Source organism: Suncus etruscus, chromosome 10, assembly GCF_024139225.1.
Source record: "Suncus etruscus isolate mSunEtr1 chromosome 10, mSunEtr1.pri.cur, whole genome shotgun sequence".
Lineage (NCBI taxonomy): Eukaryota > Metazoa > Chordata > Mammalia > Eulipotyphla > Soricidae > Suncus > Suncus etruscus.
In genome coordinates, this window is record NC_064857.1 from 107,360,971 (window position 1) to 107,386,328 (window position 25,358).

The 25,358-nt window shown below is 37.4% G+C and overlaps 1 protein-coding gene across 1 annotated transcript in view; it reads right to left on the reverse strand.

Annotated features, from left to right (window-relative positions):
- The window catches only part of POU6F2 (POU class 6 homeobox 2), a 593,519-nt gene that overhangs the window by 18,812 nt on the left and 549,349 nt on the right, over window positions 1-25,358 (reverse strand). The window contains exon 8 of the mRNA XM_049781867.1: window positions 4,011-4,182. Coding sequence (XP_049637824.1) covers window positions 4,011-4,182 — 172 coding nt within the window. The remainder of the gene's footprint in view (window positions 1-4,010; window positions 4,183-25,358) is intronic.

Sequence of the window (25,358 nt, forward strand, 5' to 3'; positions counted from 1 at the left end):
AGGCATCCAAAAACCACAGAGGCTCGGCTGGGACCAGAACACTCCACATGCCAGGATTTCGTGGGCTTTTGACTGGTATGATGGGGGCTCTGGGCAGGACAGCTAGCCATAGGACCCTGGGCTGACCACTTTGTCCAGGAGAGCATGATTCCCCCTACACCAGGCGGGTCTTCAGGGCCACGCCTGGTTAATCGGGCCTTGGGGGGAGGGGGTGAGAAATTCCTCCCTAGGCATCCAAAAACTACAGAACCGCGCGGGGGCTTACGCCCCCGCGCGTACTTCATGTATTTCATGTATTCAGAATATCCCTTATTCTTATGTTATGTTTTCCGTACACAGAATGTTTATTTTGTATTCTCCCCTTTCCCACACCCCTACAAAGCTCTTTTTCACTCCTTAACTCTCTAACCCCTTCTCAAACATCACTAATCTAGTTTTCTCTTTTTAACTTCAGTAGTGTAGAATCGTAATCACAGTCCAAAGCTGTGCATTGTGTATGACAACCCCAAACTGTTTCAAGATACATAAAATGGACACGTATTTCTTTAGAATATTTTGTGTTTTTTCTCTGACAGCTATAATTCTTACTAAATGTTGTCTTATATAGTGATGATTCTAACCACTTTTTATGTTCTCTTTTTGAGCTGTTTAACAAGGAATTTTGGTGGAAGAGTCCCCCAGTTTAATGCTTATGATTGAATCATGTCAATGGAATCATTGTAATTGTTCTTATGGCCCCCATACGCGCCAATAACACCATGTGGCATTGCTTCTTATTTGCATAGGCACATTAAAATGGGAAAATAGTATAAATACAAATAAGATCCTATCTAATAGAGATTAGAACACACAAACCTTGTAGTGCAAAGGGACCTTACACCCTGAACATTGACATAACGACCTGGCACAGACGTCAGAAGAAAGGGCATATTCCATTCTCCCCTGAACCAGGAAAGCCATCCACGAAACATCCAGGCTGGTCTATAACATCACTTGGAAGCAATCCTCTACCATGGAAGACCTACACTGCTCAGACTTCGACCTGCTCAAAAGAGACTTCCCTTAACACTGAGAAGACTTAACAACAACAACGACCGGCTTACAGGACAGGGCTCCCTGCATTGCCCTTTGATTGTGAGGTGAAAGGAGAGGATGCTCCACGTCCTGACTTCAATGTAAGATATGCAGATTCCAGGATCTTTAATACAGAAACATGATACCAACAACAGAGACTGTGTGAAAAATAAAAGTGTGTTGGCACTACAGACAATGTATTGGATTGGACGATCTAGCTTGCTTGGAGCCTAGACTTGGTCTTGTGCCAGGAAACTTCAGGGGTCTGGTCTCTTTGTACTTAGGCCAAGGTTATTTCTTTCCATGTTCCTCATATTTTGGTGAGCCTATGCAAACAACAATTGCCACTCTAACACCATTCTTACTGTGCTCCTTTAACTCTAATCCTTAAAAAGAACTCACTTAAAATTTGAGGTTAACTTAAGCTAATATGCATGTATATGGAAATGTAAGAAAATACTATGCCTGTAATGTTTAAGGAGTTACGTAAGTTTTATGGCTTTAGATTGCCTTGTGTACTGTTAAGAAATATTATAATGTATTACAATCTGGGGACTTGAGGGACAAAGTAATTGTACATGGATTCTGTGTTATTTATCTTAATGTTCTTTGGCTGAAATTTCAAAGTTAATATATCAGCAAGGGGACTTCTGAGAATTATGTTATGGGTGATTGTCCTTCCACTGTAACTTTACCTTGTCCTCTTACTTTGCACCCTTGTTCTCATAATTAAAAATAAAAATTTAAAAAAAAAAAAAAAAAAAAAAAAAAAAAAAAAAGATATGTAACATGGGTTCATTCATTATATACCTATAAATTAAATGTCTCATTTGGGAACTGTTTAACTGAAATTCCTTTTGGCTCATTATATAGGTTTGTTACAATTTCCTTTCCTGCCTATCTTGAGACAAATGTCTAGAGAGAACTTTGTACCATTCACCTGTCTATCCATGGAATACATATTGTGTGTTAATTTAGTGTGAAATACTGTTTTGACCTTCAAATACTACTATCTTGTACCTTTGGTGAGGTGGCTCATACTTTTATTTAATGGTTCTGTTATTTATTTTCATAAGATGTTCGATATTTATATTATTTCAAGACCAAATTTTAAATGCTTATTCTAAATTGAGAAATATAACTAATGCTATCGTAAATAATCATATCCTAAACAATGTTTTTAGAAGTATAAAATTTTTCAGAAATACTTGTAGAATACTAAATTGTATCAAAAATTGAATCTTTTCTCACAACAAAACTAGATTTTTCTGGTCTAATGAGAGGAGAAACAAAACTAAGCAACGAAATAACTACCTGATGACAAAATACTTATGATCATGAAACTGTTGGGCATTGTACCATTTGTAAGATCAATAACATCGAGATTAGTGTCTAAATCTGTATTTCTCAAACGTTTTCTAACTCTGTCCCATTCTGACCTTGTTTCTTTCCCCTTGTGTTCCCCTTGTCCAGTCAGTTATCCTTCCTAGTCTTATGCTATGGCTCCATATTTAAGTGATTTTGACCTTTAGTCCTCTTAGAATACTCTGGGTTGGGGCTGCAGTGATAGCACAGTGGTAGGGCATGCTGACCCAGGATGGACCTGGGTTTGATCCCTGGTGTCCTATGTGGTCCCCCAAGCCAGGACTATTTCTGCGTGCAGAGCCAGGAGTAATCCCTCAGCGTCATCAGGTAGGGCCCACAATCTAAGGGAAAAAAAAGAATAGTTTGGGGCACCTGCTTGATATATGTTGCACTAAGAGTATTTAGACATTTTAATATCTTTACATATCATCTTCATTTTATAAGCAAATTCTTGCCTAAATTGCTCATGGAGGCTGGATATTAATTCTCTTAGCTTTGCACTATGAGATACTTATCTATTGTTCCTATTCTAACAGGCCTTTTACGACACTAGGCAGGGCACACAATACTTACACATGTTCTTGTTTATGGTATAAATGCCTATGAGGTGCTCAGCCCTTTAACTTATTATTGCTGGAGAATTACATTCTATGCACAGGTTCTATGATTTTATATATAAGTAAAATTTGTACTAATATTAAATAACTAACATTAAATGAGACCACTGTTCCATTCATTTCAATGTTTGGGTTTTTTTTTTTTTTTGCATTTTATAATATAATGTATTTTATGGCTAGATATCATACCTAAAAATCACATGCATATGGTCTACTCAAGAAAGCAGATTTGCAGGTATATTTTATTTTGTGAATGGTTGTTCAGAGATTGCTCATTGAATTCCAGTCCATGAAGCTGCTTCTCCATGCCACTGGAGGCAGCTCACTGCACACACACCCATCCGCCCACAGGCATGCTCTCTTTTATTTCCTTTGACACCTACAAATAGAACGGCAGGGGACTTCAAACACACAGAAAAGCATCTTGACCTGCTGACTGCGTGCCTGTTGTTGGTTATTTCACTTCTCAGTTCTGTGGCTCAGGCCATGCAAGCTGATCAGTTTTTCTCTTCTGAAGTGGTAGGACTGACTCAGCACCTCAGAAAGCGATTGAAATGGAAACCGGTCCTACCCACATTCATCAAGGAGTTGTGCTTTGGGGGCCTGCTTTCATAAGGACTTGTCCTGGCCTGGGCTCTGTCATCTGCTGCCTGGTGCCAGAAAATTCCTCTGAAGTTGAGTGGAAAAAGAGGAAGAAGCAGGCTGAAAGAGAGAGGGATATGATAGAGATAGAACTAGAGGCATGTGTGTATGTGTGTGTGTGTGTGTGTGTGTGTGTGTGGTTGTGTTTGTGTGTGCACGCGCACATGTGTAAGAGACAGTGAGAGAGAAAAAGAGACAGAAAGAGAGAGACGCACAAACACATGACAGAAACAGATTGAGAAAGATAGAGGCATTGTAAATAGGTAACAAGGAGGCCACAATGATTTAACCTAGGCCAGAAAGGATACTTACTGCTGACTAACTGGCCCACACTCAAAGCTGAGGAGGAGGAGGACGAGGAAGAGGAAGAAGAGGAAGCCTGCCGGATGGGGCTTTGTGAGATGGAGGCTTGACTATGAGCCAGGTGCAGAAGGCTGCTCTGGGATGATGCCGGACCCACTGACGTCTGGGAGGGCTGGTGGAGCTACATGGAGGATGTAAAAAAAAAATACACAAATGAATGAGAATTATAGGGAAACACCAGGGTCTAAACATTTCATCTGAGGTTGACTCTTTTATTCTAGAAATGCACACTTCTCACACAATAGGCAGGGTATTTTTATACATGATATGTTGCTGCTCACCAAACAAGGCAATTTGACAATTCTAAAGATATGATTCATTCCCTACATGGCTTGTTGGAGTACCTGGTTTTCTACAGTTCTCAACCACAGCATGTAGAGGCGTCTGTCTGCCTATTCACACAGTTAGAGCACATGTGCCAGGCTTCTCTAATGCGCAAAGGTAAAGTCAAAACACTTCTAATTAACTCAGAATGCAGTCTTCAAGGTGTGGCTATGCCCCATCATTTTGTGGTTCATAACTGGCATTTTTAGACTGAGTTTTAGACAGATTTTTAGACAGAGATTTTCTACTTTCCTAGGATAAAGATTCTGGTTAGATTACTGTGGAGATGGGAAAATGACCTCTGATAGATTACAGAAAATTAAAAGTATGGGGATAGGAATGTCCAAATAATATTTGAAGATTTTGCTTGTCAGAATTTTGACTTGCTACCAACACTGTGCTGGAACTCTTATGCTTTTTCATTGAATTCTCACGTTGGCCTGAAAAGTGCTCCCTCCTTTACAAAGAAGGAAGTTGAGGCGTAGAGAAGTCAGGGGGCTTGGGAGGTTCATACAGCAAGAGTGAAGTCTGATCCTTGCATTTAAACTCTAAATAACAATGGCAAGGGAAGAATGAATTAATTTTTAATTAATATTGAAAATTGTGTGTGTCTTAACGAAAGCAGTCATTGAGGTCATCTGAGCTATCTGATTTCTTCATGTGTCAGAGGACTGTTATGAGTGATGAGTTGGAGCTCAGCCTGAGAGAAAAAGAGAATAATGGAAGCAGATTGGAGGCATCCAGTGGAAGCTTAATCTACATATTGACACTGACTCCTGGACAGATGCACCATTAGCTTCTGCAGTGGCTGCCTTTACTGGTGGAAAATAGCACTTTTGGGTCTACAGACTGCTTTTATAGCCATCACCATAGTGATGAGTCATAGTGGTGAGCCAGGTGTTTTATAGCAGTAAGACAGGTGGAGAGGCTGTTAAGTCAGACCCTAAATTTAGTGGAAAAGACAACTACAAATTTCAGCTCACAATTGCTACAGATTTCCCATGAATGTGTATGTGTCCATTGTTTCATTCAACACTATGGAGATATATTTTACACCTAACAAAATAAACCTTTTTAAGCAGTTTCATTAAGGTGTAAAACCAGGATTACAATTAAATTATAGAAAATTCCTATCATGTCATGACCTGGCACAGGCCTCAGAGTTTTGGGCATTCTCCATTCACCCCTGAACCAGGGAAGCCATCTATGAAACATCCAAAGTTGTCTATATGACATCACCTGTAAGCAATCCTACACCAGGGAAGATCCATTTGCTGTTCTGACATCGATTTACTCAAAAGAGTCTTCCCTTAACACTGAGAAGATTTAAACAACAACAACGACCTGCGTACTGGACAGGGCTTTCTGCATTGCCCTTTAATTGTTAGTTGAAATTAGATGACACTATGCACCATCCTGACTTCAATGTAGGATATACAGATTCCAGGATCTTCAATACAGAAACATGATACCAACAACAAAGACTGTGTGAAAAATAAAACTGTATTGGCACTACAGACAATGACATGGATTGGACAAACTATTTTGCCTGGAGCCTAGAATTGGACTTATGTCAGGAAACTTCAGGGGTAAGGTCTCCTTGTATTTAGGCCAATGTTTTTCCTTTCCATGTCCCCCATACTTTGGTGGGCCTATGCAAACGATAATTGCCACTCTAACACTGTTTTTACAGTGCTCCTTTGACTCTAAACCTTTAAGAAACCACTTGTAAAACCATCTGCAACTGCACTTTTGTTTTTGTTTAGTTTCAATTTCCATTCTTGAATATGCCTGTTGGTGTTTTTTTGCTATTTGTCACATTAAGTCTTGAATGGCTGAGATTCTTAAACTATGTTTATTTCCTCTGGATGATTCAATTTAGTTATATAATATTGTGCATACTAATCTAAAAAAAAAGAAAGAGGGAACAGAAAGATAGAACAGTAGGTAAGATGCTTTTTTTTTTTTGCATGTGGCTGATCCAGAATCAATCCCCAACATTCCATGTGGACCCCTGATCACCATAGGAATGACCCCTTAGTGGAAATCTAGGAGTAATCCCTGAGAACAGAAAGAAAGAAAAAAAGGAAGGAAGGAAGGAAAAAGACTATCTTTCTAAATGAGTTTCCATATGATTCAGCAATACCACTCCTAATAATATACCCTAGAAGCCCAAAAATGTAATGTAGAAAAGCCCTTTGAATTCCTATGTTCATTGTAGCACTATTCATCATTGCCAGAATCTGGAAACAACCCCAAGTGTCAAGAACAGATGAGTGATTAATCAAACTATGATACATCTACATGATAGAATACTATGCAGGTGTTAGAAAAAAATGAAGTCATGCAATATATATATATATATATGAAGATATATACAAAGAGTATTATACTGAGCCAAAGGAGCCAGAGGGAAAGGGACAGACATAGAATAACTGCATTCCTTTATCAAATATAAAAAAGAGAGTTATGGTCATATATTCAGATATTAAGATATAATATATACAATATATACGAGGATCAGGAGGGCCAGGTCATGGTAGGAAGCTTGCCAGAAATAGCGGAGGAGTGTAGAGAAGGGATCACTATGACAATGGTAGTTGGAAATGAACATTCTGGACAATAATTGACAGAAGATAAAGTGATTGTAAAAATCTTAGTAAAAATACTACAGGCCACAGTGTCTTAAAGGGGTTAAAAAGAAAGAAAGAAATAGAAAGAAAAAATGTCTGTCTTTAAGTCAGGCAGTGGGGATGGTGTGAGGGGAAACTGTGAATATTAGAGGTGAGAAATATGTACGGGTGAAAGTTTTTGTACATTGTATGACTAAAACTCAATTGTGAACAACTTTTTATCTGGAAAACCTACTATATTATGAAAATCCTTACAACCACTGTGTTTAAATAAAGTAAGTAATTAAGAAATGAAAAACTGCACAAAATAAACCCTCCCTTCCAAAAAAAAAAAAAGAAGAGAAAAGAAAAGAAAAGAAAATTCCTATGACTTTCTTTTAGACCCAAACAACTCACTTAGCACAATTCTAGAACTAGAAGCATACTATATGGACTCTGTATTTTTTTCTGATTTTTTTGGACCTACATACTCTTTTTGAGATTCATTAATTTTGTTGAATATGTCAGTAGTTTCTTTTAAATAGTTGCATAGAATATATCTGTTGTGTACATATCTATACCATGTTGCAGATTTTTTGTGCGATGGTGGATTATTTTCAATTTTGGATTTTTATAAATAGAGCTAACACAAACATTTTTGTATGTTCTTTGCAATACTTGTCTTTGTATGTCTTCATTTCTCTGATAGATACCCAGGAATGTTATACTACTATATTATGTTGTAAATGCATGTTTCACTTTTAAAGAAATGACCAAACTTGTTACAAAGTGGTTATAGTATTTTATCCTCCCACCAGAAATGTATGATAATTTTCTCATTTCATATTATAGTTAAAACTTGCGAATTATTATTTCTTAATTTCTGAAGATAGTAATGTGTTATTTTAGCTCCTGGAGGCATATCTCTAAGGAATATGGGACAGGAATGATGATTTGTGGTTTGCTGAACATCTGAATTCAAGCTCCCACTCACAGTGGACTATTTTCATGTTGTTGTATTATTCGTCTATAGAATTGATGTTGTTACCTTTGAAGTGAGGTTAGTAGCCCTCAAGTGGTCTAAGTAGAGTCTAGATTTTGAACAAAGATTGTTGTAATTGACACAAAACCCAAATTAATATGCATTAAGCATCTTTCTAAAGTAATTAACTGATCTGCTGAGCATATAATCAACAATTGAATCCAATAAGTTTTATTCTGTGGGGACACATATGAATGATTAAAATCTATTTTTAATTTGCTTAATAAAATGGGATGTATATTTTCATGCCACTTTACTCCTTCTCTCCTATGGAACTGTCCTTCTAACTACTATTAATTAATAAAAGCTTTTTAGAGTCTGAGCTACTGAATCAAGGGAGAGTCTTTGGTTTTACCCATCCATAAATATTTTATTGGCCTTAAATATGGTAAAGTGCCATAAAAGAACTGAATAAGACAATTATTAATTTAAAATGCTCTCACTGCTTTAGGGAGAAAACTCAGTAAAGAAACAATATTAGACTCCATTTTTTTTCAGAAATGAGTCAGGCTAAGGCTTATTACATCAAGCTATGTAGAAGAAATTTCAGAAGAAATCACTCTTTTAAAAATTTATTGATGGCTTTCTAATTAAAGAACACCATCGCAACAAGAAGAAAAAGTCACACTAAGAACTGTGCTGGATCACTGAAGCCCAGCATTTCTCTCCGGACTGTCTTCTCTTCTGCGTGCTCAGGTCTAAGATTTGATCCTGTGTGAGGCTTCATCCAAGGAGGACTGCCCTCCCTTGGAGGCAAGTCGACCCATCCAGAAAGGACGGAGCCAGAGAGTGTGCTGCCTGCATCATTTAGCCAATGAATACCACCACAACACGTAGAAAAACCCACAATACAAGTGTGTCAATGGGGAAACAACGCAGGCCAGGATCAGACATAGAGAATGAAGATGACAATTCTGATGACCAGATAATGACCAACCAACTAATCAACCTCTCAGAGAAGGACTTTAGACTAGCAATATGGAAGATGAACTCAAAGAAACCATGGATAGAGTTGAACAGAACACTAATAAGAACCAAGAAAATATGAAGAAAAAAAATCACAAAACTCCAAACTGAAATAACATGTCAACTAACAGGCCTGAAAAACTCAGTAAACGAAGTGAATGACAAAATGGATAAGCTCTGGGACAGGGTATCAGAAGCTGAGAATAGACTTGATGCTGTGGAAGATGAGATAAATAACAATTCCATACAGCGGGAGAGATTGGAAAAAAAACTTAAAGCAAATGAACAGACAATAGAAAAATTAGTCAAAGAATGGGAACAGATGAAAATAGAAGTCTATGATAAGCTCAACAGAAACAACTTAAGAATCATCGGAGTCCCAGAGACCCAGGAAGAAAATTTCCAGGAAGAATCAATGGTCAAGAACATCATTAAAGAGAAACTTCCAGAGCTAAAGAATATATGTGATTAAATCCTGCATGCTCAAAGAGTACCAACCAATAGAGAGCCCAGAAAAAATACCCCAAGACACATCCTAGTCACAATGACGAATCCCACAGATAGGGATAGAATTCTGAAAACAGCAAGATCAAAAGGGGAAATTACATTCAAGCGAGCATCCTTGAGATTTACAGCAGACCTGTCACCAGAAACACTCAAGGCCAGAAAGCAGTGGTGGGATATTGTGACAAGACTGAATGAAATGAATGCTTCACCTAGAATACTGTACCCAGCAAAACTCACTTTCGGTTTGACAGAGAATACATGGTTTCACAAACAAAAACAGCTCAGAAACTTTACAGACTCAAAACCAGTCTTAAGAGAAAAACTGAAAGACCTCATTTAAGACAAGAGTAACCAAAAGACACACCAAATTTTGATATAAAGATGGCATTAAATCCCAGGACAATTCTTTCTCTCAATGTCAATGGATTAAATGCACCAGTTAAGAGAAACAGAGTGGCTAAATAGATCAAAAAACTCAATCCAACCTTTTGCTGCCTACAAGAAACACACCTAAATAGTCAGAACAAACATAGACTCAAAACAAAAGGCTGGAGAAAAATGATCCAAGCAAACAACACCCAAAAAAAGCTGGAGTCGCCATACTAATATCAGATAATGCAAACTTTGTACTCAGGAAGGTTGTAAGGGACAAAGATGGACATTTTATATTAATCAAGGGGTATGTAGAGTAGAAAAAAATAACTCTCCTAAACATATATGCACCAAATGAGGGGCCAGAAAAATATTTAATACAATTGTTGACAAATCTGAAAAAAAATATTATTAACAACACAATAATTGTGGGGGACCTCAACACAGCTTTGTCAACACTGGATAGGTCAACCAGACTAAAACCCAACAAGAATATACTAGACCTGAAAAGAGAAATGGAAGAAAGAGGCCTAGTGGATATATATAGGACACTCCATCCCCAGAGACCTGGATACACATTCTTCTCCAATGTACATGGGACATTCTCCAGGATAGACTACATGCTGGCACATAAAACATACCTCCATAATATCAAGAGAATAAAAATTTTGCAGACTACCTTCGGTGACCACAAGGCTCTGAAATTATTTGTGAATTCCAAAGGGACACAGAAGAAAAACTTTAACACCTGGAAGTTAAACAGCCTCATACTGTTGGACCAGTGGGTCCAAGATGAAATCAAGGAAACAAATGACAATAAAGACACAAACTATCAGAACTTATGAGACACAGCAAAAGCAGTACTGAGAGGAAAATTTATAGCTTTGCAAGCACACATCAGGAAGATAGAAGCTTACCTGAGTAGCTTAATGACACAGCTAATAGAACTAGAAAGTGCTCAACAAAAGGACCCCAAAATAGGGAGACAGAAGGAAATAACAAAGCTGAGAGCAGAAATCAATGAAGTGGAAACCCAAAAAACAATCCAAAAGATTAACGAAAACAGAAGTTGGTTCTTTGAAAAAATAAACAAGATTGATAGACCACTGGCAAAACTAACAAATAAAGAGAGAGAGAGAAATTTGATAACTCATATTAGGAATGAAAAAGGAGAGATCACTACTGATATGACAGGGATTCAAAGGGTAATCAGAAACTACTTTGAGAAACTCTACGCCACTAAAAATGAGAACCTGAAAGTAATGGATAAATTCTTGGACTCATAATCTTCTACGGTTGAAGGAAGAGGATGTAGCATATCTAAACACCCCATCACCATTGATGAAATTAAAACGGTAATCAAATGTCTGCCCAAAAACAAAAGCCCAGGCCCAGATGGATTCACTAATGAATTCTTTCAAACTTTCCAAGAGGAACTACTACCAATCCTGGCAAGACTCTTTCATGAAACTGAACAAACAGAAACACTTCCAAATAGCTTTATGAAGCCAACATCACCTTGATTCCTAAACCAGACAGAGATGCTACGAAAAAAGAAAATTACAGATGCAAAGATCCTCAACAAAATAGGCAAATAGGATTCAATGCCTCATTAAGAAGATCATCCACTACGATCAAGTAGGTTTCATCCCAGGAATGCAAGGCTGGTTTAACATCCATAAATCTATCAACATAATACACAACATCAACAACAAGAAAAATAAAAACCACACGATCATATCAATAGATGCAGAGAAAGCATTTGATAAGGTCCAACACCCATTTTTGATCAAAACTCTCAGCAAGATGGGAATTAAAGGAACCTTTCTCAATATAGTTAAGGCCATCTACCACAAGCCAGTGGCAAATATTATCCTCAATGGAGAAAAACTAAAAGCCTTCCCTCTAAATTCTGGCACAAGACAAGGCTGTCCTCTCTCACCACTCCTATTCAACATAGCACTGGAAGTACTTGCTATAGCGATAGGGCAAGAAAAAGATATCAAGGGAATCCACATAGGAAAGGAAGAAGTCAAGTTCTCACTATTTGCAGATGACATGATACTCTACTTAGAAAACCCTAACGACTATACCAAAAAGCTTCTAGAAACAATAGACTCATATAGCAAGGTGGCAGGCTACAAAATTAACAAAAATCAATGGCCTTTCTATACACCAATAGTAATAAGGAAGAAATGGGCATTAAGAAAACAACCCCATTCACAATAGTGCCACACAAACTCAAATATCTTAGAATCAACTTAACTAAAAATGTGAAGGACCTATACAAAGAAAACTATAAAACTCTGCTCCAAGAAACAAGAGAGGACAGGCAGAAATTGAAACACATACCCTGCTCATGAATTGACAGGATTAACATAATCAAAATGGCAATACTCCCCAAGGCATTATACAGATTTAACGCAATCCCTCTAAAGATACCCATGACATTCTTCAAAGAAGTGGATCAGGCACTTTTGAAATTCGTTTGGAACAATAAACACCCTAGAATAGCTAAAGCAATCATTGGGAAAAAGAATATGGGAGGAATTACTTTCCCCAACTTTAAACTTTACTACAAAGCAATAGTTATCAAAACAGCATGGTATTGGAATAAGGACAGGCCCTCAGATCAGTGGAAAAGGCTTGAATACTCAGAAAATGTTCTCCAGATATACAATCACTTAATGTTTGATAAAGGAGCAAGAAATCCTAAATGGAGCAAAGAAAGCCTCTTGAACAAGTGGTGTTGGCACAACTGGCTAGCCACTTGCAAAAAATTGAACTTAGACCCCCAGCTAACATCATGTACGAAGTTAAAATCCAAATGGATTAAAGACCTCGATATCAGATCCGAAACCATAATATATATAGAACAACATGTAGGCAAAACACTCCAGGACATTGAGACTACAGGCATATTCAAGGAGGAAACTGCACTCTCCAAGCAAGTGAAAGCAGAGATTAACAGATGGAAATATATTAAACTGAGAAGCTTCTGCACCTCAAAGAAAATAGTGCCCAGGATACAAGAGTCAGCACTGAGTGGGAGAAGCTATTCGCCCAATACCCATCAGATAAGGAGCTAATCTCCAAAATATACAAGGCACTGACAGAACTTTACAAGAAAAAACATCTAATCCCATTAAAAATGGGGAAAAGTAATGGACAGACACTTTGACAAAGAAGAAATACAAATGGCCAAAAGACACACGAAAAAATGCTCCACATCACTAATCATCAGGGAGATGCAAATCAAAACAACTAGGAGGTACCACCTCACACCACAGAGAATGGCACACATCACAAAGAATGAGAATAAACAGTGTTGGTGGGGATGTGGAGAGAAAGGAACTCTTATCCACTGCTGGTGGGAATGTCATCTAGTTCAACCTTTATGGAAAGCAATATGGAGATTCCTCCAAAAACTGGAAATCGAGCTCCCATATGATCCAGCTATACCACTCCTAGGAATATACCCTAGGAAAACAAAAATACAATACAAAAACCCCTTCCTTACACCTATATTCATTGCAGCACTATTTACCATAGCAAGACTCTGAAACCACCAAGATGCCCTTCAACAGACGAATGGCTAAAGAAACTGTGGTAAATATACACAATGGAATATTATTATGCAGCTGTCAGGAGAGATGAAGTCATGAAATTTTCCTATACATGGATGTACACGGAATCTATTATGCTGAGTGAAATAAGTCAGAGAGAGAGAGAGAAAAATGCAGAATGGTCTCACTCTTCTATGGGTTTGAAGAAAAATGAAAGAAATTCTTGCAATAATAATTTTCAGACACAAAAGAGAAAAAAAGCTGGAAGTTACAGCTCACCTCAGGAAGCTCACCACACAGAGTGATGAGTTTAGTTAGAGAAATAACTACATTTTGAACTGTCCTAATAATGAGAATTTATGAGGGAAATGGAAAACCTGTCTAGAGTACAGGCGGGGGTTGGGTGGGGAGGAGGGAGATTTGGGACACTGGTGATGGGAACGTTGCACTGGTGATTGGTGGTGTTCTTTATATGACTGAAACCCAAACAATCATGTATGTAATCAAGGTGTTTAAATAAAAATATATATATATATGTAAACTTATTGATGTGGGTAAGGTATTGTATTCAGCCCAGGTTTGATCCTTGGCACCACATATGGCCTCCCTAATCCCCAAAAGGATCTATTCTATATCTACATAGAGTTCTTGGAAAAGTTTATTTTAATTTTTTAATTTTTTGCTTTTTGAACCACACCCTGTGACTTTCAAGGGTTACTCCTGGCTCTGCGCTCAAAAATTGCTCCTGGGATGACTCCCACACTGAACATGTGTCATATGGACCCAACTTAGACTCCATTTGATTGGACAGCGACAGTCCAACCCAGAACCCCAGATCCCAGATGCAGAACCAACACAGGTCCCAGCAACATCACTGGAAACCAAACTCCTCCCGGGGAAACCCAATACGCCCCAGCACTAACTTGCATCAGTTTTAACAAGACATTCTGACATGAGGAAAAGGCAACAACTTGAGCTAAGTGAAAGCTATCCTAACTGTATTATGCAATCAGGAGACATGTCATCCTTTGCCCTAAGCAAAAACCAAAATCGCTATCTACAGAAGACTGACTTTGAAAAACATGGACTGGACAGAACCTATCAAGGGACCAACGGGAAGTTTCTAGCCTAGACCTTGGCCTAGGATTCTTACAAAAACAAGATCTCTAATTCCAGAGGTCTGACTTTGACAACTGAGACTGAGCAGAACTTCTGGAACCATGCTGAAAGACTATATCCTAGGATCTGTCCTAGGATCTGAACAAAAACCAAGACCACGAATGACAGAAGACTGATTGCAACAATAGTGATAGAACAGAACTCCTAGAACCATAAAAACAAACAAACAAACATAACAAAAAACCCCTCTCTTCTAGCCTTCGCCCTATGACCTACACAAATAACAAGATCTTCAGTTACAGAGGTGAATCACCTACATCTGAGCAGAATGTTTTCTGGCACCATAAAAAGATCTTGGGGGTGTGTAAATGAGTATGAGCCTGTGGTTGTTCCATGGCAGTATACTTCAGGGGTCGAGAAACCCTGTTTCTCCTAGGCCAGTGTTCGACAATCTTTCTTTTCAACTGAGCCAAATCTCGTCAAAACCACGATTAAAATTTATTTTGAGAGCCACATTTTTTTTTTCAGCGCTCATTGGTAACTCCTTGCTCTATGCTCAGAAATCGTTCCTGGCAGGCTCAAAGGAACATATGGGATGCTGGGATTCGAACCACCGACCTTCTCCATGAGAGGCAAACGCCATACCTCCATTCTATTTTTCCAGCCTGAGAGACATATTTTTAAAACCGAAAATACATAGGATGGTACACTGTTTTTAGTTTCAATCAGTTTTTATTGAGAATATTCTGCATGCAAGTATCCACATAGGTCAGGAGGATACAAATAACACAACTAATAAAAAAAAACTTTAGAACGATATTATTTATCAATAACATTAAATTCCATAAAATTTGACTTACAATGTAGAGAAAATTACATCCTGACAATGACTGACAAAGTCACAAACACTAATGTGAAAATTGGCCTTGCATTTCCTTGGTTAGTTTGAGTAAGTCAGGTTTGTATGTTGTTGTATTTAATTTTAGGCGTGATTCCAGGTTCTCATCGATGAGACGATTTCTCAATTTACTCTTGATAAGATTCATGCTTGAAAATGATTGTTCACATAAATATATAGACCTGAACAAGGAAAGAACAGCAAACTCTAGCTTTTTTAGTTGATTATATGAGTCAGGAATACTATTCCAGGTGTTAAAAATCAACATATCTTCCTTCTCCAGGTCTTTCAAAGCAGACCACTTGTGCTGTGAACTAAGTTCACATTTGTGTTTCTCTAATCTTTCTAAATTAGCACAAAGACGTTCAAAATTTGAGCACCACAGTTCTTTGTTTTTTAAATCCAGAAATTGCATTTCAAAGTTGCCAATGTCAATATTAAAGGGAGAAAAATTTAATGATGTTACAGTGGCATCCAGAGGTTTTTTTTTTTTAACAAAGGCCAATGTCGCTTTGCTGTTTCTGAAATCCTGAAACCTCTTGATAAAAGCTTCCCTCATATTTAAAAGTGCTGTTTTAAAATAGGTAATGTCAATATCAGAATTATTTTCTTGGCGATGTTTCAACAGGCTTGGAAAGTGAATCAAAGTTTCTCTGTAAACTCTTGAGCAAAGACAGATAATTTTTTTTTCAAACAAAATAACTTCTTCTAACATCGAAAAAATTGTGTTTTCTTTCCCTTGTACTTTATGATGTAGTTTATTTCCTTTATGACACCATTGTTTGCAATATTGTTAATTAAAGGGTACCATGCATGTCACTTAATCTATTTTCAGCATCCAGTTCTTGTCCAGAGTGATATGTTCCAACTATCAATGTCATAAAGTATCTTTCTCTATTCTCACTGAACTCACCACTTTTTATGGCAAGCTTCCTCCTGTCCCCTCATCCCTATTTTCTCTAGATATTATTACTATATTGCCATTTATTATTCTTATATGCCACAAATGATTATTCTGTGTCTACACCTCTCCTTCTGACTCATTTCACTCAGAATAATAATCTCTGCACCATCCTGACTGCAATGTAGGATATGCAGATTCCAGGATCATTAATACAGAAACATGATACCAACAACAGAGACTGTGTGAAAAATAAAAGTGTATTGGCACTACAGACAATGACTTGGACTGGACAAACTAGTTTGCCTGGAACCTAGAGTTGGTCTTATGCCAGGAAAGTTCAGGGGTAGGGTCTCCTTGTATTTAGGCCAAGGCTTTTCCTTTCCATGTCCCTCATATTTTGGTGGGCCTATGCAAACAATAATTGCCACTCTAACACCGTTTTTACTGTGTTCCTTTGACTTTAAACCTTAAGAAAAACAGCCCACTTAAACTTTTTTTTTTTTTGGGCCACACCCAGTGATGCTCAGGGGTTACTCCTGGCTGTCTGCTCAGAAATAGCTCCTGGCAGGCACGGGGGATTTTCCTTCAATGTTTAAGGAGTTACATAAGTTTTATGGCTTTAGATTGCTTTGTGTGCTAAGAAATATTATGTATTACAATCTGAGGACTTGAGGGACTAAGTAATTGTACATGGGTTCTGTTATATTTTTCTTAATGTTCTTTGGCTGAAAGTTCAAAGTTAAGATACATCAATGGGACTACTGAGAATTTTGTTTATGGGTGATTGTCCTTCCACTGTAACTTTACCTTGTCCTCTTTCTTTGCATCTTTGTTTCATAATTAAAAATAAAAAATAATCTGATGTGTTGATGTATGTACAGATGGTGCACTGTGCATGGCTCAGTGTTTTTGTGTAGTCACAAGAAACAGAAGTTGCACACCTGTACATTGTATCCACTCATTGTATGATAGACTGGATTCAAAAAAACTCTGCTGAACTAAACTCTATGACAAATGACACAGTAAAGATAACTTGTAAAATTCACAATTGTGATCAAATCCAGGCTATTCACCACCCTGGGTGAGAGTATGGATGCCCACTACTAGCATCTTCTCCATGAAGAAGTGAAGTGGGTGTTCAGGGGAAGGGTGCTCTCTCACCTTGTTGGCAAGAGGGAAGAAGCCGTGCAATTCCTGTGAGAGCAGAACTCTAACTTTGTACAGCTCCAGTTTGACAAGGAATGGGTAGCTAAGCTTGTGTATTTGGCAGACATTGTTCATTTTCTCTATGTGTTTTAAGATCACTCCAGGCACTGTATTTCTAAACCCCACCCAAACTGGTCTTAAGAAGCAGGGTAGCAGGAAAGAATAAACCAAGCTATCCAAGAAAGGATGATCATGGAGTCCATGGCCTTTTACCTTGTACTCTCTGCCTCAAGCCCAAAAAGCTAGAACACCTCTTTCTTTATTAAAACCAAATCCCAGCGTTCTTGATATTTGTACAGGTCCTAGGACAGGGTCTAGGTTGGAGTCTTTACGGTTCTAAAGGTGGCCTTATTGTCTCACCCACAACTGAGAGGAAAGTTTCCTGGCACCACCTACAAAGCCCTTGGGATGAGGTAATGAACACCTATGGAGACAGGCGTTGATCCCATGATGGTATGCTTCAAAGATGGAGAAGCCCTGAATCTCCTAGGCCACCGGAATTCCCATTCTCCCCCAATGCTTACTGTGCCTATAAAAAAAAAAAAAAAAAAAAAAAAAAAAAAAAAAAAGTGAAGGGAACACCAAACCCTACCACTGCAGCACCCCTTCTTTTTCTTGTTTTGTTTGTTTTTTTACTTTATTTTCCTTCTTTCCTCCACTTTTCTCTTCCCTTTTCACTCCTGTGAATATTATTTGGTATTTTTTTTTCTTTTCTCATTAGCCTTTTTCTTCTTTTTCTCTTTTTTTTGGTAGTTGCAGCCAATTTTTTCTCTTTTCCTTTTTTTTTTCTCTTTTCTTCTTTTTTCTTTTTTCTTCTTATCCTTTTTATCGCAAGTGACAACAGAATAGACCATCTACAACAAGCTATAAAGTGGAGACCAGTTGCACTAATATGCTGGGGGGAAAAGGAGGGAAATATGAGACGCATGCTGGAAACGGGGGTGGAGGGTGGGAGTGCCCCTCATTCGTTGTCACTATGTACCATAAATAATGCCAGGAGGCTTCAGGTCAAGAGAGAGACAAAAGTACATTATCAGTGGACTTTTACATATCAAAGGAAGAGGTTTAAGAAAGGATGATGTTGGAGGAACACCTTTGTTTAGGGTTGATACTGGGTTATCTTACACTCTTGGAGCCGGCCGCCGGGGCTGCACACAGGGCGCGCACTGACAGAGGCTAGGAGCAGAGTCCTGGCTCCTAGAGCAGCCGCCCTGCTCACAGAAGAGCCAAATTAAAAGTGTAAAGAGCCACATGTGGCTCGCGAGCAGCAGGTTGCCGACCACTGTCCTAGGCCAAGGGAATTCTCATTCTAATTTTCCCAATGTTTACAGTGCCTATGCAAAGAAAGAAAAGAAAAAAAAAAAAAAGAAGAAACATTTTTTAAGAAGTTGCTGGTCTGTTTATCTTTTTCTTTTTTTTCTTCTTTTGTTTTGTTACCTTTTTCTTCTTTTTCCCCTTTCTTCTCAAAATGAATATTTATAACACCTAGTTTTTCTTTTTTTTTCTTTTCTTCTCCCATATCTTTTCTTATATCTTCAATAAAACAACATTACTGGAATCATCTTAATCAGCCTCATACTTTGAGGGGGAAAAATGAATGGTACCAAGACCAGACTGTCGTATGTTCATTTGGTGGAAATAAAAACTGATCAGGCATGAATACCAAATTCAAAGTCAACAACAACAGAATCGATACCCAATCTACAACAAATTGTACAAGAGGGGAACAGTTGCATTAGCATTATGGGGGTAAAGGAGGGAGAAGTGGGATGCATGTTGGGAACAGGGGTGGAGGGAGGACAACACTGGTGGTGGGAATGCCCCTCATTCATTGTCACTATGTGACTCAAATATTACTGTGAAAGAACTGTAATTTGACTCCAATAAAAATGAAAAAGAAATGCTCCTGCTCAAGGGACCATATGGGATTCTGGGGATTGAACCCAGGTTCATTCTGAGTCAGCTGTGTGCAAAGCAAATGCCCTACCACTGTGCTATTGCTCCAGACCCAGAAAAGTTTATTTCTTCCAATAAGCATGATTTTAAAAAAGTATTTTGGTGTTTTATTTACTTTCCAGGCTTATCCAAATAGTTAAAAATTCAATAAAATTATAGTTTCTTTCTTGTCAAGAATTAAGATGATATAAACATTTGCATCCTAATGTACCCTACATATCTTCTCCAGTGTAGACATATTCCCTATTCCCTTGTAAACTAGATACATCAATCAACTACCTATATCAAAAACAGCCAGAGATTGACTTTTTTTCATAACTTTTTCCTCAGAAAAGAATGCAAGAGGTATTAAAATTACAATTTCTTCAGGCAAACTATAAAAAGAGGCTTATCTTTGATTTTCTTAGTTTTTTTTTTTTTTTGGTTTTCGGGCCACACCCGGCGGTGCTCAGGGGTTACTCCTGGCTGTCTACTCAGAAATAGCTCCTGGCAGGCACGGGGGACCATATGGGACACCGGGATTCGAACCAACCACCTTAGGTCCTGGATCGGCTGCTTGCAAGGCAAACGCCGCTGCACTATCTCTCCAGGCTCTTACTGTCTGCAAAGAGACTTGCCTATATCCATTATAAAGATGGGTTTATTTTGTCACACACACACACACACACACACACACACACACACACACACACACACACACACACACACACACACATATATATATATATATATACAGATGTGAAATAATGGGAGACAGGGTTCAAGGGGATTCAAGTACATTGGTGGTGTAAAGAAAGGGCAGAACTCGGGGCCGGCGAGGTGGTGCTAGAGGTAAGGTGTCTCCCTTGCAAATGCTAGCCAAGGAAGGACCACAGTTGGATCCCCCCGCGTCTCATATGGTCCCCCCCAAGCCAGGGGCAATTTCTGAGCGCTTGGCCAGGAATAACCCCTGAGCATCAAACAGGTGTGGTGGAAAAAACAAAAACAAAAACAAAAACAAAAAAAGAAAGGGCAGAACTAATTATCCAAGCCACAGAGTCAACAAAATCACGAGACCCAAACTTTAACAAATAAATTTAAAAACGTGCTTGTTATGATGCTAGGCTGTGTGTGAGGGGAGGTATGGTATGGACTTTGGGAGCATTGATGGAGGGAAGATGACCCTGACTGGTGCTGAAACATAATATGTTTAAATTTCAAATATGATTATGTTTGTAAATCACAGTTATTTAAATAAAAAATTAAAAAGATTGAACATTTCTCAGAATCAGCTGGAGGATTGTTATGACATGGGTTACTGAGTCCTGTACCTAGACTTTCTGATATAGTAATTTGGAGTTGGGACTCAAGATACTGTTGTACTTTTAATGGTTTTAATGCTTTTAGAAGGTGATATTGGTCTGTGGTATATAATAAAAAAAAAAAGACAAGATGATAATAATACCCAGAGACAATAGAGATGAGGGCTGGAAGGACCAGCCCATGATATGAAGCTTACCACAAAGAGTGGTGAGCACAGTTAGAGAAATAACTGAACTGACAACTCCCATGACAATGATATATAGAGAGAAATAGAATGCCTGTCCCAAAAACAGTTAGGAGATACAGAGGAGGGAAATGGGGAACATTAGTGGAAGGAAAGTTGCACTGGTGAAGGGCAGTGTACATTCTATGACTGAAAGCCAACTATGAACATTTTTGTAACCATGGTGTTCAAATAAATAAACTATTAAAAATGTAAAAGGTGATGTTGGTGCTACAGTTTGGAGGGTCATGCAAGATTTTGGAGAGTTTCTTTTAGAAAAAAGGCAGAGCAATTAGATTTATTATTTCTAGACAATATAAGTCAGTGCCCCTGCTCAATATGAACCTTTAATAATTAGGCTCAAAACCTTCAATAATTTATTCAAAACAATAAATTTCACGGTGGGTAGGACAAAAATACAGATCTCAAAGTTGCTGAAAGATTTAGGGTGCTATCAGAATAATATAATTCAAACCTAGAATTTTGAAAGCCTAGAATGAGTAAGCTTGTTATCTTTGTGTTAAGTTAGATAAACTGAGACAATTATCATTTTGGCAGGTTCTAGGAGATTCACTGAGTTTTCCTTCTGGACTTGTTTTGTGATTCTGAAACATCTCTTTACCTAAGAGGATGAGCTCTATTATAAACACCTTTTGTGTGTAGAAGTAAGTAAATATAGTGAGATCAATAGAACTCTGAAAGCAGAGTTCTCAAGCAAGGTGTTGGGGAAGTGAGAGGAAGAATGAAAATAGAATTTAAGAGACAGCAAGGGAGGTCAAGACAGTCACCAAATCTAAGGTATGTACCAGAGTCAGTAAAAAACAATAAGAGAACAGGAGTCAGACTTGAGTGCAGGGCAGAAAACTCTATCGCAATATAGTTGCGATGAAATGGCAGAGGTAGGAGATGAAATTCTAAAAAGAAATGGGTGGTCTCGTGTGCAAGACTTCTGGCAGCTGCTAACTTGGGACATACTTGAAAATGATAGAAACCAAAATTGGAGAGTCACAAAAGGGTCCAGCTGGGTTCCTCCTGAGCTGGGTTCCTCCTGAAGCAAGGCTTTGGGATGTTGAAGCTCTGGAAGGGGACCGTATAATGGGGAAGCCATTTAACTGAACCCAATCGACTGTGCCTGAGTCCTAAACTTCTAAAGAGAAGATGGTTTGAGGAAATGAATTGAACATTATAAAAGCTAGGAGAAAGAAGTGTGAAACCCAAGGAAAGCTTCATGGAAATAGGAAACAGCCTAGTGAAAGTAGAGCAAAAAGTTTCCAAAGAATGGATGAACAGTTTCCCAGAAAGAGGTAGGAAAGGCTGGAATGGCCAGGAATAGAAAATGTATATACTTTTCTGACTGGACTTGCCAGGGAGAGGCAAGGAAAGACCGGAGACCTGAGATGCTTGAGGTATGGCTAGAAGGTCAAAGACTTGTTCTTCATTGTTTTTTTCTAATTATATATATGTACATATATATTTACTGATGTTATTATTGGTTTACAAGAGTATAAATGTTCATGTTTTAGGGACTTACTATAATCACAACCATTGTGCCAAATCCCTTCAGCGCTTTCCTTTAGACTCTTTCATCCCACTTCATGCCCCTTATTCCTTCCTAGTATTCTCAATTCTGTGGTCAGTCTTTGGATCTGTTTTTCGTTCGACATTATTTGCTTGCTTCGTTTCTTTATATACCCATTACTGACATCATTGTGTGCTGGATTTTCTCTTTCTGACTTAATTCATGTAGCATGATCTCTTCCATCTACATCCATGTTGTAGCAAAAGATAAGAATTTGCTTAAGAATTACAAATGAAAGGTATTTTTTTGAGTCTATGTCACATCTTTTTAATCCACTCAATTGCCATTGGGCTTTTGGGTGGTATTGAACAACTATACTGAAAATAGATGTGCATATCTATTTATGTGTGAATATTAATTGATCTATCTATTTATTGATTAATTTATTAGTATCATGTTCTTTAGATAGATGTCCAGGTGTCAAACCTGCTGGACCATATATAATTATTGTATTTTAGCTTTTGAGAAATGTTTAATGTTTTTCATAGATGTTGAACCAATTGATACTCCCACCAACAATAAAGAGAAATATTCCCTTCCATATTCCCACCAACACTTGTTTCTGACTGTATGTTGTATTTTCACCTGTATGAAGTAATACCTTTTTTGTTGTTTTGATTTACATCTTTCTGAAAATAAGTGAAGACTAATATTTTTCTTTATGTGCTCATTACTTAGGTACATGGCATCTTTGGAAAAGTGGTTCTTCTGGTCTTTTGCCCATTTTTCAATGGAATTCTTGACTTTTTGTTATAAAATTGTTTTAGTTTTTGATAGTTATCCTTTTTTTTTTTTTTTTTTTTTTTTTTGGTTTTTGGACCACACCTGGCGGTGCTCAGGGGTTACTCCTGGCTGTCTGCTCAGAAATAGCTCCTGGCAGGCACGGGGGACCATATGGGACACCGGGATTCGAACCAACCACCTTTGGTCCTGGATCGGCTGCTTGCAAGGCAAACGCCGCTGTGCTATCTCTCCGGGCCCGATAGTTATCCTTTATCAAGTGTATGATATGCATTTTTATATTAACTAATAGATTACCTTTTTAGTGGTCATTTATTTCAAAGTAAAGAAGTTTTTAGTTTGATATGATATAAAGCCATTTTTGCTTTTGTTTTATTGGAAATGGAATACAGTCACTGAAACAATTTTCAGTTGCAGGTTTTAAAGTACATACTATCATGGTATCTACAAATAGTGATAATTTAATTTTTTAATTTTTAATTTTGCCACTGATATGATGTTAGCTATAGGCTTGTGTGATATAGTCTTTAATTTGTTGAGGTATGTTCGTTCTATCTTTGTTCTGTTAAGAGAATTTTTAAAGTTATAAATGAATGCTAAGTCATGTTCAAAATTTTATCTGATTCTACTGATTTTACTTGATTTACCTTTTCTTTGGCAATGGGTCATATTACATTAATTTATTTACATGTATCAAATTATATCTCTGGAATAAATCTTACTCAGTTTTACTGTATATTCCTTTTAATTTATTGTCGAATTTAATCCACTAAGTTGTTGAGGATCTTTGTATCTCTTTTCATTAGGAATATTGCTCTGGAGTTTTCTTTTTCTTTTTGGGTGATGTCTCTACGTACTTTTGGCAACAAGGGAATGTTAGCCACATAGAAGCTGTTTAGAAGAATTTTCATAATTTTCAAATTTTGGAAGAGGTTAAGATGTCATGGTATTAGCTCAACTGTGAAGGATTAGTAGAACTTGAGTTGTAGAATCATTTGAAACTGAGTTTTTGTTTTGGAGAGATTTTTTTTATTACTGTTTTAATTTTCATAGTTTTGATAGACATAATTTGGTTTCTCATTATGCTATTTCTTTTTTGGGGGTTGTATTACTAAAAATTTTATTTATTTCTTATATGTTCTCCAATTCAGTTACATAAAGTTGTTCATACTTGTCTCTTATGGTCTTTTATTTTTGTGATATTTGTTGTAACTTCCTATTTTATTTCTCAACCTATTTGTTGGGGATTTTTTGCTCAGTTTTGACTTGATGAGCTCATAGAATGGTTTATAAATCTTGTTTATCCTTTAGCTCTTAGTTTCATAGATGCTTTTAAAGAATTCTATTTTGTTTGTTTCTTCTCTAATATTTTATGTGTGGATAGCCCTCTTCCCATTTTAATTAAAATATCATAATTCACAACCCAGTAATTAAAAATTATTTGAAGCATCCTGATATACAATTATGTTAGTGATAAACCTTCTTTGCTTACAACATATTAACACCAAAATATTCATCCACTTCTCGGCTCAAAACAATAGGGTGGGACATTTGCCTTCGATGTGATCAACTTAAAATCTATTTTTGGCACCCTCCCTATATGGTTCTCTGAACACTCTCCGAATACTCCCTAAGTGCAGAGGTAGGACTGAATCGTGATTATTGCCATCATGGCCCCCCAAATGAAAAACCCAAGCCAAAAAATCAAAGTGCCTGCTTCCCTCCACTATTGTCCTTCTATTTGGGTTTAATTTTTTTCTTTTTCTATTTCTCTTAGGTATAAAGTTAGATGATTAATTTAGTTTATTTTTGTTTCCTGATATAAGTATATGAATTTCCTTTTAACTATGTTTTTGTAGTCTCTGTTATGGTAATTTATATATACAATCATTATTTTCAGGAATTTAAATTTTATTGATTTATTTTAGTTTCAGAAATTAAACACTTTTTGCTAGTTGATTTTCTCATTGATCTGAGAGT